Source organism: Euprymna scolopes, chromosome 14 (genome assembly GCF_053919585.1).
Source record: "Euprymna scolopes isolate OS-2025 chromosome 14, ASM5391958v1, whole genome shotgun sequence".
Classification (NCBI taxonomy): domain Eukaryota; kingdom Metazoa; phylum Mollusca; class Cephalopoda; order Sepiida; family Sepiolidae; genus Euprymna; species Euprymna scolopes.
Window position 1 is genome coordinate 94,457,147 of NC_136495.1, and position 15,842 is coordinate 94,472,988.

The following is a 15,842-nucleotide window of genomic DNA, read 5'->3' on the forward strand; positions in this document are numbered from 1 at the left end:
AACATTGACTTTGTCAAAGTATTGTTATATTGCTTTGCTGTTAATGAAAGAATGAAGAAACTAAGAAATTATATTACACAAGACAAGTAAAATCGAAATTAAAGACGTATTTTTCGTCATGGCTGGATGTGAGGTAATAATAGTTTGGCTTATCCATTGACGTTTAAAAACTTATCCCAGCTAAGAATATGTCAGATGTAAAAAGAGGTTGATCTCTGCAGAAAGAAAGAAAGAAAATCTTGTCTACGAGACAGGAAGTTCTAACAAATCTCTTGTGAAATTCTTAAACGATTTCAAGAAATACTAGGTGGTGAGTTTGAAAAAGTGAGAGAAAAATCAGATGATTGAAGAAATGATTCAGTTAAGGTTAATGGAAGGATTTGTAATGGCATTACACATCTTGCTGGAATTGTTACAACTAGGAAACACGTCCTTAAATGCATGCATTGATTTCATGCAGCAACAGGAATTAATGGAAGAATTCAACAAGTCTGAATTGGGATTTGTAAAGATTAGCACCATGTGCAAAAAATAACAGTTACAAAATGGTGATTTCATGAATACGATATCAAAAGCCGCATTTGAAAAGATACATAGAAAATGTGTGCAAAAAATAAAGCTATTTTCAAGCGGTGATGAAAGAAAATGCATTGAAAAGAACTGAATGAATTGATACACTATCTTGTTGATTACTTACAAATAGTTTAATGAAAAAATGGATACAGGTGATAAAATAATGTTGATTCCAGAAAATTTTGGCATGATATAGAAAATTAACAAAAATAAAACTAGTTTTATTTTTGTATTAGATGTGCTCATCGATTTGGATTTTTATTAAATTTGTAAAATAGAATGTTAGAAAGAATAAAATTATTTATGTTTAGATACTATGAATGTTAGAACATAAACAATGATTTAAAAATAAGTTTGACCTCTGATGTAGAGGTCAGTAACGTGGACTTTAGGTAGAGCTTGAAAGACGCATATCATTTTTTAGTCAAGAGTTGGGTGTCAGAGTCAAGGAGACGGTCTGCAGATCGTGATCGCTCCCATTAGAAGGGATCATAAATTGCGATAGTCTAGGACCAGCGTTGCAGTTTTTCAATGAGTAAAACATTTGGTAAATAAAACTGCTGTAAGTACCACCAGGACTTCGTGTTGCATGAGTCTTCATTGTAGCTTTTCTGAGGATCCGTCAAATAAAGCCAAAAATGGACCAGGAATGTTTCTTCGATTGACCCGATTTTAAAACTCCAAAGAACCGTTATTTGTCCCTTTCTATTGTAAATAATACATCTTCATTGTTAAACTGTATCTGTTAATATATCAATACTGTTAATATATCACTACTGTTAATATATCAATACTGTTAATATATCAATACTGTTAATATATCACTACTGTTAATATATCAATACTGTTAATATATCAATACTGTTAATATATCACTACTGTTAATATATCAATACTGTTAATATATCAATACTGTTAATATATCAATACTGTCGTAGGTGTTATACATGCATCAATTCAACGAATAATAGAAAAACTAGATAAGACAAACACACGTATATATACACACGTCATATAGATGACTTTGACACATATATACAAACGTATATACACTCTGTATACACATATTTATTAGAAGAACATTTTATACCACTAGACGATGCACAAGTTTACACACACATATATATACAAGATATACATATACATTATATATACTCCCCCAGTATACAACAGACATATTAATTACCTATTAGATAACAACCACTACTGCTATTTATTCAACTTATGACTAGGCTGTTAAGAAATTCTTTTTTATAACAAAAAATAATAAGTCTCTTGACTTCTATATTATCCTTATTATTAACATTACTATCATTATCATTATCGCCATTATTACTATATATAGAAATATTCTTTATTGTTCTTGTAGAGAAATAAAAGATTTATTAATTTGTCATTTAATTTACATACGTGTTTATGGTGTGCAAAGACACACATGCATAAATTAGATTAAGATACTAAGAAAAGAGAGTCACCTTTTTCTAAATTCTCATAAACATTAAGAAATAGTAAGTATGTTGCTTCACGGGGGAAGAGAGACAAAAAGGATTGTTATCACACATGGCAATATGACTGCGACAACCGTTGAATCAACTGAATAATAGATAGAAACCAAACGATGTCATATACACGACTCAACACAGTCCCAAACAATTTGGTCCACATGACCAAACATGATCCTGAACAACTCCGTCAGTTCAAACCGAACTCAAACACTTCCATCAAAATGGACGACTTACTAGAGCAACCTCAGCAGTTACTTTCTGAATGACTCTGGTATCTGCTTTTTACAGAACTTGGACGAACTCATTTTCGCCAAAGGCATACAATTCTTGAGCGCTTTCATGCATGCTCATCACAATCATTCCTGATTTCAAGATTATACAAATGACGAAGTTGGGCAGGTCGCCTTTTCCTGATACTTTTCCTTAATAATGCACCTCAGGAACTTCTTCAGTAATACTTTTGTTTGTTGCATCATTGAACTTTTCCAGCTCTGGATCCTTGAGTGCATCATTCTCTGGGGAGCTTTCTTCATGTGGTCATTCATATAGGAGTGGGGCTTCATCATCTGAGGAGGTAATTTCGTCATGGACTGAGCAATCATGTTAGCATGCTGGGCACATATCCTTTATGTGGTGTGGTGTTGCATCAACTAAGACCGAGTGTTAGCTATTGATTTTCATCACTGTACTTGTGCTGACCTGTGTCATACATCTTCCCTGCAGATTCTTCACCCAAACAGCCTCTCCCTCCTTATATGGGCTAGCAACTGCATTGTCAGACACCATCACTTCATTGATACCCATGAGACGGATCCTATATGTGTTTCGATTATTCAGTCTTCCAATGGTACATGGGTGCACCAAAATTGTACGTGGATACCTCACATCTGTGTAAATCTAGCAAATCTCTTTCTGCAAAATGCTGCACCTTTATCAGTGAGCAACTCAATTGGAAGCCCCCTTTCACAGAACATAATCTCCAACTACTTGATGATGCTTGCAGAATCTTGTCGGTTCAACTGGCAAATTGGCTAGGGCCACAGTCTATTAACATCAGCTACAATTGAGTGTCAAAATGGGTTACATCCATAACAACCCTGCGCCAATTCTCAGGGATGTCAAGCCTACCTTGCTTCCAATGCACCGAAGCTGGATTTATGGGTTGACATTCTGTGCAATCCCCACCCATCACCTGTAGATCAGCTTCAGTTATTACTAACTTTACAAAGTACAATGTCTTCTTCACACCAGGATGTCCGCTGGACCAATGTATTGCCTGTACCTAATAAACATTTTGTTCTGTGCCTATGGCACACACAGATTCTATAGGTACTTTCACTTTACGGATTTCATTGAACTATTCGTTGTGGTACCCGAGTGAGTTGCTCAGCTCTGTTTTGTGAGATTCACATCAATGTTCAGTGCATATTCTGAGGCCAATACGAACAAAGACATTGACACACAATTCTTGCACACTTCTGCTCATGCTCGTCACAAAGTATTATTTGAATCAATACAGAGTGAGAGAAAGGAGTCGATGGGTTAAGAGTAATACATAGATAACTAAAAAAAATAAGGGATTTGTTCAGTTATAAATTAGAGATTATATCTAATTGGAAGAATCAAAACAGAATATTTTTTAAAACATAACTCAATCCCAGAATGAAAGAATATTTATGACACACTTTGTGTCAGTAAAGTAATAATAATAATAGGTCTGATGATAGTTACCAGACTTTAGTTATGCAAAAAAAATGTCTTAACAGGTATATCAGAGTTTATGATGAAAAGGTAGAATAAATAATGCTGTGAGCCAAGTGATCACAGGTATGTATAGTATATAAATATAGCTCAGTGACTATATGTATAGTATATAAATATAACTCAGTGGCTATATGTATAGTATATAAATATAACTCAGTGGCTATATGTATAGTATATAAATATAACTCAGTGGCTATATGTATAGTATATAAATATAACTCAGTGGCTATATAGAAACATTATGGAAAACAAAAGATACATTATTTTTTTGTTGTTATAAACACTTACTGTCTGTTAAATCTGTTATTTCTTGCCCTTCCCAGTCATACACGATACGAGCAAAACTGCTCAGATTAAGTTTTGCTGTGCAAGCAACTAAGAACTGAAAGCAAATAAAGAAAAAACATTTTTTAAATACTTTAATGAGAAAAGAATGTTTTTTAAATTATATTTATAGAATTGATTACATACATTAATTATTAAATTACTATTGTTGGATAATAAGAACTCAAGAATAATGGATTAATTAAAATGGCTCAGAATGAGTGCAGAATATCCATTCTATAATGGAGAGAATCACAGTTAGACAAACTATGAATGATTGACAAATATAGGGTCAAAATGTGACCTTAGCAAAAAAAAAAACAGAAGTTGAGAATCTGATATAATTTGCCAACAAAGGAATTGTGGTCTTTTACCTGGCAGATTTCAAAACAGATAGACACACCGATAGATATATCCTTGGCTGGTATTACTTAGACAACACCACTATATTTGATTTAACGTCCGTTTTACATACTGGCATATCTTGGACCACTTTGAGAAATTGATTTTCAAACTAAACTATTCTTGGCCAGGTCTTCATTTATTCTTCTTTCTCTTAAATCCATTCTTATTATTTCCTCCTTATAAGAATATGATAGGCTGGTTAAGCCATAAATACTGGCTTGTAGAGCTACCTTTTTTACTAATCCTTCTGTAAAAAATGTAAGCCAATATTTTTTGTCATTATTTGTTAACAAATTTAAAGTGACTTAACCATGAACAGTGGAATTTTGATAAGAAAGAAATAACTTTTTATTACATTAAATATTTTACACTATAAAAAGTTCAAAAAATTTAATTTTGAGTGCCGAAACTAAAAGAAGACAAAACATTCACATTTAGTCTTTTTTTTTTTTTTTCAATTTAAACAGAAAAAAATAAGAATCAGATAGAAACTAACCTCCTCCATCTTAGAAAGATCCGTTAGAATTTCAACAGGTTTTGTACTGAAACCATTTCGGTAGACAATTATTCTTACTTTCTTTTTGGCGGACAGTGTTCTAAAAAGAAAAGAAAAGTAATGGAAGGATTATCTGAAATATGAGACGCGCGAATTCGACGTTCTTACATATTCAGAAATGTTTTTGTTTTTATTGACTTTGAAACATTTGTTTTTATTAAGATGATGATGATGATGATGATGATGAGGGGGAGGAGGAGGAGGAGGAGGAGGAGGAGGAGGAGGAGGAGGAGGAGGAGGAGGAGGAGCATGAGGAGGAGAATGTGAATGAGGAGGATACAGAGACTAATAAGGCTGCTGAGGGAAGATGTAGTGATGGTGACAGTGGTGATGATGAGGAGAAAGATAGTGATAGTAGTGAGACGAGAGAAACGGTGTTAATAGTGATGCTGATGATTATGAGTCTTACGATGATGATGAAATGATGAAGGATAGTGTTGATGCTTATGAAAAGAAGAAGAAGAAGAAGAAGAAGAAAGAGGAGGAGAAGGAGGAAGAGGAGAAAAAGAAAGAAGAGAAAACAAAGGAGAAAGAGAAGAAAAAGGAGAAGGTGAAAAAAAGGGGATAGTGGATTTAGGGAAGATGCTGATGAAGTATGAATAATAAACTGTAGTAACCATGCTGGTAGTGATGATGATGATGATGATGATGATGATGATGATGATGATGATGATGATGATGATGATCATCATCATCATCATCATCATCATCATCATCTCCTTTTGATGTCAGATTATAGAAATGATAACCCTTTTTCAAGAACAAACAAAATGCTAAAAGCAATCCCTTTGAAAGAAAACTGATTTAAGGAAAAAAAGAATAAAGGAATCAGATTGGTGCATCAATGTCTCCTGCAAAAATGGATATTTAATATTATTTAGTGTCGTCCGGCTTTATTTTAATGAACGGTTCTTGCTGAAAACAGATCAGCTTTAGGGCTAATTCATTCTAATTTCATTTTCAAAGTTATGAATGATGATATATTTATTATATCTCTTTGGCCATCTCTTATTTCAATCAATAATCCTACTTCAACTTTCACAGAAAAAAAATGCTTATTATAACTGAGATTATGTGTCTGTAACTAAAACTATGTCACAATTCAATTAATTTATTTAAACTCTTATTTCAGATAATCTTATCTTTTAACTGCTTTATCATCAAGAAATAATATCTTTTATTATTTCACCGTGCACCTATCTATTTTAATGCCTAAACAAATTCGCATATGCCAGAAAATCGTGGCACATCTAATTAACATGAATTTTTTATAAAAACTGATTTTAATAATTAATTTTTGGCTTTTAATGTAATACTTATCTAATATATATGTAGAAGAATCATTTTCCCTCTGTCATCTATCATTTCTGTCTTTCCGTTTTTATGTCCGTTTTCCCTTGGCATGTTTGGACTTTTTCATTTGTTGTCTTCACAATTTTATATCGCTCGCATATTGATTTGTCAATCCCAACTGTACCGTATTAAAGATAAATACTTGACTGGTTGGTTGGCTTGGCAACGGGACATAGGATAGATTTAAAAGTCTGTTGCGACAAAGATTTTGTGAAGTTAAACACCATAACAGGTTATCTTCATTTGAAAAATGTTTTCCTCAACAATAATCCAACATTTGCACGGGAAGCATAAAATGTGGCGCATCTGTTTTGCAACTTTTGAACTTCAAATTTAAAAAGTCGGGTTAGAAATTGGTCAATTTCGAAATAAAATCTTATTATTTTGCTTGTGTAATTTTTAATTTGGAGTTCAACTATTTTAATGGCACTTTTTATTGAATTTAAGAATAAGAAGTAGTAATACTTATTTTGTTGGAATCTTGAATTTTCAGAATCAAAGATGTTGACAAAATAAATCGTCTGCAATAAAAGTGTTGTGAAGGAACATAACTGGCTATACACCGGTTACAAACTGTATATATATATTGGACTGTTTGGCAGACAGCGGCAGACAGCGGCAGACAAGCAGTCGCAGTAAGACGGATAGTCTTACGTGTTGATTATCAGACTTTCTTCCCCATACTTGTTACTATGTACTTCTATTTACCTTAGGCGAGCAGCCTTACGTTTCTGTATTATAAATAAACCCCATTACACATACCACTCGGTGTAACTCACGTTTGTCTTTATTTCCTAAGTATTTAGGAATATAACAATGGCGACGAAAGGATGTTCTTTCTCTTAACAGAGATAAATTACCGTACCAAGGACTGTGTACAATGCAAGGATTTTTTGTTTTACGAAAAAAACAAACTACACAAGGATTTTTGACCACGTGCGTCAATGAATTAAAAAATTTTTCCTACCTAAAGTAGCGAAAAGTACGGATTTTTCTTCGTAAAGAACTCACAAGAAATTATAGAAACATGTTCAAGGTAAAGTGGAATTTATATTTATTTTGACAAGTAAAAAAAAAAAAAAAATGGTCGCAAGTTGAATTCGAAACTACACTAAAGGATTACGAGTTTCGAAAGAAAAAATATAAATACAACGACTATTGTACCATTTTATGCCACGTGGGAACGGCAGCCATATATTTTTTTTTTTTGGAAAATTAATTGTTTGTTATTGCCTTTATATAAATAATTGGAACTATTTGTCGTGGGAAGTAAGAAATATTTTGTGTATGAACTTACGTTGTTGAAAAAAAAAAAAAAAAAAAAAAAAAAGAATTATTTTACAAAGCCTGTTGAATTACTATGGATGAACTTTGTTGAAACGTGTTGTGTCTGCATATTGCTACTAATTTACGATATACGTAAATTTACGATTTTTCTTTGGAATTATTGTGTAGAATTCGAAAAGACATTTTTGTACTAGAAGCTAACATGGAACAATTAGCAGAGTTAACTAAGGCTCTAGCCCTTAGCATCCAGGAACAGACAAAAATGACTCAACAATTTTTAGCGCAACAACAACAACAACAACAACAAATTCAACAACAACAGCTACAGCAACAGCTGCAACAACAACAAGAAAGAACACAAAAAACTTTAGAGGCACAACAAGAACAAACAAACATACTACAACGACAAATGTCGACACAGCAAAAGAATTTAGAAAAGCTAATTCTAACGTCGACCGGGAAGAAGACTAATTTTTCTGCCGAGGGTATTTCAAATTCACTAACGGAATTTCGTTACTCCCCGGATACTGGTGTTACTTTCCCTGCATACTACAGAAGATACGAAACAATTTTTACGAAAAGATGTTTAGACTGGACCGATGAGGAAAAAGTTACCCTGCTACTACAAAAACTGGGTACTGATGAAAACACCAAGTATGCAAATCTAATTCTACCAAAAAAACCGGAGGAGGTTTCGTTCGAGGAAACAATTAGTACCTTGTCGAAAATATTTGATAAAAGGGATAGCCTATTTCACTCTAGATACAAATGTTTGAACATTCAGAAGGCAGAAGCTGAAGACTATCTAGAATATGCTTGCACTGTGAACTGTTTATGCGAATCATTTAAATTGAATGAAATTTCCGCAGACCAATTTAAATGTTTAATCTTTGTACAAGGTCTCACAGCACCAAGGGACAAAGATATACGTTCACGGATCCTAACAATTATGGAGGCGGATCCTAACATAACATTGCAAAAAGTCACTGAAGAGTGTCAACGTCTGATTAACATAAAGAAAGACAACACTCGCATTGAAGAGAAAAATATTTTTAAGGTGCAGCAAGTAAAAAGGCAAGGGACCACAAGAAAGTCCAGGTTCCAAGAACACAGGATCCTTAAAGGATACAAAGACCCAAAGCTAAAGTGTAAATGTTGTGGTAGTTTAAGACACAACAATAAGACCTGCTGGTTTAGGAACAAAATATGTTATGAATGTGGTCTCAGAGGTCACACGGGAACATACTGTGCCCAGAAGAAAAGACAAGGGACCGATAATGTAAATACGCTTCGCATGAATAAAGAAAAAAGCTGCGAAAGACGGAAATATGTTGATGTTCGGATAAATGGACATCTGGTTACATTGCTTCTGGATAGCGGTGCAGATATTAGTATTATAAATGAAGATATATGGAAAAGGATAGGTCGACCTGAATTAACGAAAACCAGAAAGACGGCGAGAAGTGTGTGCGGCAAAAGATTAGAGTTCAAGGGAGAATTAAAATGCAAAGTGACATTCGCTAACCAGACTCATAAATCCAAAGTGTACGTCGTACCAGGAAAGAATACATGCCTGTTTGGGGTAGATTGGATTGTCCTGTTTAATTTATGGGAGAAACCCATAAATTCGTTTTGTAACGTTTTAACTGCAGAAAAAGCAAACCAAAGGGAAGACTTCCTGAAGGATTTGAAAACTGAATTTCCCAATGTTTTTGCCGAAGGACTAGGACTCTGTATTAAGACAGAGGCAAAATTTGAATTAAAGAAAAATGCCACTCCAGTATTCAAACCTAAAAGGAATGTGCCTTTTTCAGCGATGGACGCAATCGAAAAAGAGTTGGATAGACTTCAACAACTGGAAGTCATTGAAAAAGTTAACCACACAGATTGGGCAAGTCCAACCGTGTATGTAAAGAAAAAAAATAACAGAATAAGGGTCTGTGGAGATTTTTCAACGGGTTTAAATGACTGTCTATTGGACCATAATTATCCCCTTCCGTCCGCAGAAGATCTGTTCTCTAAGCTTAACGGAGGAAAAATTTTTTCTAAGATAGACCTCTCAGATGCTTACTTGCAAATTAAGATCAGCGATGAATGCTCCAAATACTTAGGCATAAATACTCATAAGGGCATTTTTAAGCTAAAGAGGCTTCCTTTTGGATTAAAGGTTGCTCCTGCTATTTTCCAGCAAATTATGGACACGATGCTGGCAGGGTTGGAATTTTCAATGGCCTACCTTGACGATATCCTAATTAAAAGTGAAAATTTGCAAGATCATAAGAAGCATGTAAAAGAAGTATTCAAAAGAATACAGGAATTTGGTTTTAAATTGAGCCCAGAAAAATGCGATTTTTTTATGAAAAAAATTAAATATCTAGGTCAAATAATCGACAAAGAGGGTCGAAGACCGGATCCACAAAGGACTGAAGCAATTGAAAAGATGCCTGCTCCAGATTCAGTGACAAAATTAAAATCGTTTTTGGGATTAGTTCAATACTATGCAATTTACATCCCTAACATACATAATTTAAGAGCTCCTCTTAACGAGTTACTGAAAAAGGGTGTTAAATGGAACTGGAATAAGGAATGTGAATCTGCTTTCCAAAATATCAAAAGATGTCTACTGTCAGATTTAGCATTGGCACATTTCAATCCAGAAAAGGAACTAATACTAGCAACGGACGCCAGTGATTACGGTGTTGGCGCTGTATTACTTCACAAGTATGAGGATGGTAGGACAAAAGCTATCGCCCATGCTTCAAGAATGTTGGTTGCAGCGGAGAAAAATTACAGCCAAATTGAAAAAGAGGCGCTGTCGATAATATTTGGAATTACAAAGTACAATCGATTTCTCCATGGACGATCTTTTATTTTGCAAACCGACCATAAACCCCTACTTACCATATTTGGATCAAAGAAAGGCATTCCCACACATACTGCGAATCGATTACAGCGATGGGCTGTAACCCTCTTAAACTATCAGTTTAAGATGGAACATGTATCCTCAAAAAAGTTAGGACACGCAGATGCATTATCACGGTTGATCCCTAAAAGAAGCGAAAGTTTCGAAGAAACGGTAATTGCTGCGCTTAAAGACGAAAGTGAATGTACAAGTTCAATGTGTAATATGATACGTGAACTTCCGGTAACTTTCGAAAAAATAAAAAAAGAGGCAGTAAATGACATTTTCATTAAGAAAATGAAAAATCAATTGGGATGGATAAAAAAAAATAAAAAGGTAGATCAAACAACGCCTTTTTCCATCTGTGAAGATGTGCTCATGTATGGTGAGAGGATCGTAATTCCACTAACGTTACAGAGGAAAATTCTGAAGGAATTTCATACAGGTCATCCGGGCATTTCGAGAATGAAATCCCTTATGAGAGGATATGTGTACTGGCCTGGTATGGACAAGGAAGTTGAAAAATGTGTCAAGACATGCAGAGGATGTCAATTAGCAGCTCGAGATCCTCCAGTAAAAACGACGCCATGGCCAAAGACGGACCTACCCTGGTCACGTCTGCATATTGATTATGCGGGACCTATAAATGGTTATTTTTACTTGATTATTGTAGATTCTTTTTCAAAATGGCCAGAAATATTTAAGTTTAGACATCCAACAGCAAAAAACACTGTGAGTGCGCTTAATGAAATTTTTAGCCGTTTTGGAGTGCCAAAAACCTTAGTGAGCGATAATGGAACAGCATTTACTGCTCATGAATTCAAAGAATTCTGTGACTCACTAAATATTCTACATATGACAACACCTGTGTACCATCCACGATCGAATGGGTTGGCCGAAAAATTTGTAGATACGTTTAAAAGGGCACTTAAGAAAAATCTTACTACGGACACAGACGAACAATGTATTCAAACATTTTTAGCAATTTACAGGGTGACACCAAATCCTAATAATAATGTCAATTCTTCCCCGGCTGAGCTAATGTTTGCAAGAAAGATAAGATCTGTCTTCGATAGGCTGCTACCAGAGAAAAAGAAAGTTTTCAAAAAAGAAAACCTTAATACCAAGTGCTTCTCCCCAGGTGAAAATGTATATTTCAAAAATTTTCAAAATGGACGAAATCAGTGGGTTGAAGGTATTATCAAAAAAAGGATTGGGAGCATGGTCTATACCATCCAAGGATTAAGTTTTGTCTGCAAAAGACACAGAAATCAAATACGTCCCAGACTGTCTCCAAATGTGGAAGAGACACCAATGGAAACATTGTGCGATATTTTTGATATACCAAAACCAGCGTGTGTACCGCAAACAATGAATATTTCGCCTGAACCGACCATACGGGCTGGACAGAAACCTTTACCCCGGGTAACGCTGACCAGAAGGAAAAGCGCAAGAAAGAGAAAAGTTACCAGGAGATTAAGCCCTGACCCTAAAAGGAAGAGGTATTTAAGCTAAAATCAGGAAGATTTCAGCTTCAGGGGGAGGTGTTGTGAAGGAACATAACTGGCTATACACCGGTTACAAACTGTATATATATATTGGACTGTTTGGCAGACAGCGGCAGACAGCGGCAGACAAGCAGTCGCAGTAAGACGGATAGTCTTACGTGTTGATTATCAGACTTTCTTCCCCATACTTGTTACTATGTACTTCTATTTACCTTAGGCGAGCAGCCTTACGTTTCTGTATTATAAATAAACCCCATTACACATACCACTCGGTGTAACTCACGTTTGTCTTTATTTCCTAAGTATTTAGGAATATAACAAAAAGTCTTATAGAAACTAAAAATTTTCGCAATCTATTGTTTCCTGTTTGTGTTTTTGTTTTGTTTTTCTTGATAAAAAATAATACATTAAAACTTTTTTCATTTTTATTGTGTGAAAAAACTATTTATTATTATCTCTTTTTCTTCTACTATTACTTGAGGCGCAGAACGAGGTCTTCCCCGTTCTGCGCCTCAAGTAGTAGTTCTTTTTTTCCCTTGAGTTCTTTTTTCCCTTGACAAGGTTAGACTTCTTCATTTGTCGTCTTAACAATTTTATATCACTCTCATATTGATTTGTTAATGTTAACTGTCCCATAAACTCTTTCCAATTCGTTCAAGTTCTAATCACTTTTTGTGGGCCTCTGTTAAAACTATTTTACTTTGATTTTCTGAACACATCTACATGACTGGACTAATTTAATCCACTTTGGGTAACTTCATCCACATTGATGATTCTCAATTCTGTATTTGACGAATTTGTTCTACACAAACTTTACATTAACACCTTATCAATTTATCTCCATATATAATCAAACGATTGCAGAATTTCCCCTCTGGACCAAAGTATCGTAGGTTTGTAACGACAGATGCCACATACAAATTCAATACATCTACGCTAATAGCCACTATTTTATATAGCTTTCGAACACCATTTTAGACACATTGAGTCGTTATAATAAAATACTACATTGCATTCTATGAGCCACACCATCACAATCACAACATCTTTAGAAGAAGGAGTCCCTATTTTTCTATCTAAATATTTAGTCCTACCACTGCTACCAGTTGTCACTGGGGAGAATTCTACACGCTCCACAGATTCTGAGATTACACTGACCGTAACTAGCTCATACATATATAATCTTTCCAATTTCCGATTAATAAATAATAAAGACTCCCTCTTCAAAGTTCGTCTATTCTGATTGACTGAGCTCTGAAAATTCTCATATTCCTGAATCCAGTTCTTTGCTTTATAAACGAATGCTTACTAACATTAAAGTATGGCATCACAAAGAGACATATTATTTCGCCCGGCGTCAAGTTCATTTAATGCATAGGTCATTTCAGTCATGTAAGATCGAAAAATACAAAACAGAGAAAATCATTAAACGTTAAATAAATAACCCATTTACTTGCTTTCTTTTACAAATTAAAAATACGCTATCTACAATAAGAATCTCCTTCGTCGTTTTCGATGTTATCGTCATTGACATCTTCATCAAAACAACAAACAAATTACACAACCCTTGCAATTGAGTTTTTTTTACCACACACCCCGTGTAGCTTAGTGATGTTTCAAACTGATGCATTTCATATATATTTATATATTGAAGAGTTTAGCTTTCAAATATTTGCATCTTTTATATTGAGATTTCTCCTAAAAGACAAACAAAAAACAAATTAAAAAAAATATGGAAGTTTATTTGTTAATTATTTTCTTTTCCATGTGATTTAACAACATTTATAGGTTTTCCGATATCTACATATATAAAAATGTAATTTTGGTTCGTTAAAAGTGAATAAAACCATATTTCTACGTTACCAATTTAATTGAAATTTTCAGAAATTCTATTTTTAAAGTCAAGGAATGTTTGCATGTTATTAAAATAATTTAACATTGCGAATTATAAAAATATTAAATTAAATAAAAAATATGTTTTGTAACTGCGAGATTATCGCCATTTTATTTCCGGTAGAAATTGGCCTTTCACTTATTGAGATAAGTATTATTTGTATTAATTTTTATGATACTCATGCAGAGAGTGATCCGTGCTGAAATAATGTTATTATTTAAAAAGTCATTCTTAACATGGGGAGGGGAGGATGTTTTGTACCTATTCTGTACTTCAACTTTACAATTGAATAAATAAAAAAAACATATCGTAAAACTTTAATTAAACGTGGAAATATGATTTAAAAAATAGCGCGGATCGCTCTCTGCATTAGCACGACTTTTCGGCCAACTATTCCTCTGGCCTTCATGAAAAGAAGTAAGTACGTGAGAAATTATTTTTTCCTTTTATAAATGTTCAGTAACTTTTTCCTTTTATTATTCTTAAAGAGTAAAACTTTTCTTATTCATTAAAAGAGTTAAGCCTACGTAAATAAATAAATGTTTGTACACGTGACAAATTATCAATAAATGGTTTAGTTACTTTTTTAAAAAAATTATTTATGAAAAGAGTTAACATGCTTAATTTCTATACTTATAGGGTTTTGGAATTTTTTTTCACTGGATTATTATTGATTGGACACTAATTAAACAGATTATTAAAAAAAAAATTAAAAAGAAATCATTATTTCGACATTTGAAAGTGGTGCTCACTTTTTAGTTACAACGTTCTGATAAATCAGTCACCCATTTTGTAAGCAATAAAAACGCGGTACATCAAACCCATAGAAAGTAAAAATAATGAGTCTCTACCGCATTTGTAAGTCAGAAATATATTTGTTTCTCAAAGAAAAAAAAAATAGATTGAACATGACATTTTTTTAATTGTTTTTATGAAAATAAAGTTTCGAGTTTTTTAAATTTTTTTTTTTTTAACTTATTTAGTTAAAAGTCAGTTTGTGGGTGTTTTTTTTTTAAATTGTTTTTATGAAAGGTGAGTTTTTTTGTTTTTTTTCAAAACTTTTGTTTTTTTTTTAAATTTTTTTTTTAAAGTATTATAAATTTCACTAACATGCTGGAAAAATGTTTAATAATTTGGTATTTTTTTAGATTAGATCTACCTCCACAATTTTCCTTTCAACGAAGACATTCATAGGTTCCCGAGTATGCTGAACACGTAAATCGCATTGAAATTTTGCGGAAATAATAGGTGTATTATGCATTGTATTCTTCGGCGGCCATCTTTTTACGTGCACACGCACCATAAACAAATACACGCACGTAAAAAATATGGCCGCCAAAGATTACAATGCATAATACAACTTTTTATATCTTGATAACTACTTATTTCTGCAAAATTTCAATGCGATTTTCGTATTCAGCATAGTCGAAAACCATTCCAAGTCGTCATTTAAAAGAAAATTGAGGAGGTGGACCTAATCTAAAAATTTACCAATAATTTTTCATCCTGTATACATTGCTTCGTCAACATGCGACCATTTTATATCTCCCGAAGACACTTCCGTATTTAGAAAAAAAAAAAAAAATGAGTGACCGATTTACCAGAACGTGGTAACTAAAAAGTGAGTACCTCTTTCAAATGTTGAAATGATTTTTTTTTTTTCAATTTTTTTTCATAATCTGGTTAGTGTTCAATTAATAATAATCCAGTGAAAAAATTTCAAAAAACCTATCAGTATAGAAACTCCACCACGTAAGTAAATAAATAAAAA

The 15,842-nt window shown here is 33.4% G+C and overlaps 1 protein-coding gene across 4 annotated transcripts in view; it reads right to left on the bottom strand.

The window, feature by feature from the left end:
• The window catches only part of LOC145293168 (doublecortin domain-containing protein 1-like), a 562,737-nt gene that overhangs the window by 390,355 nt on the left and 156,540 nt on the right, over positions 1 to 15,842 (bottom strand). For all 4 annotated transcript variants that reach the window (XM_080139630.1, XM_080139632.1, XM_080139631.1 and 1 more), the window contains exons 8-9: positions 5,068 to 5,167; positions 4,131 to 4,224 (exon numbers count right to left, since the gene is read on the bottom strand). In XM_080139630.1, coding sequence (XP_079995756.1) covers positions 4,131 to 4,224; positions 5,068 to 5,167 — 194 coding nt within the window. The remainder of the gene's footprint in view (positions 1 to 4,130; positions 4,225 to 5,067; positions 5,168 to 15,842) is intronic.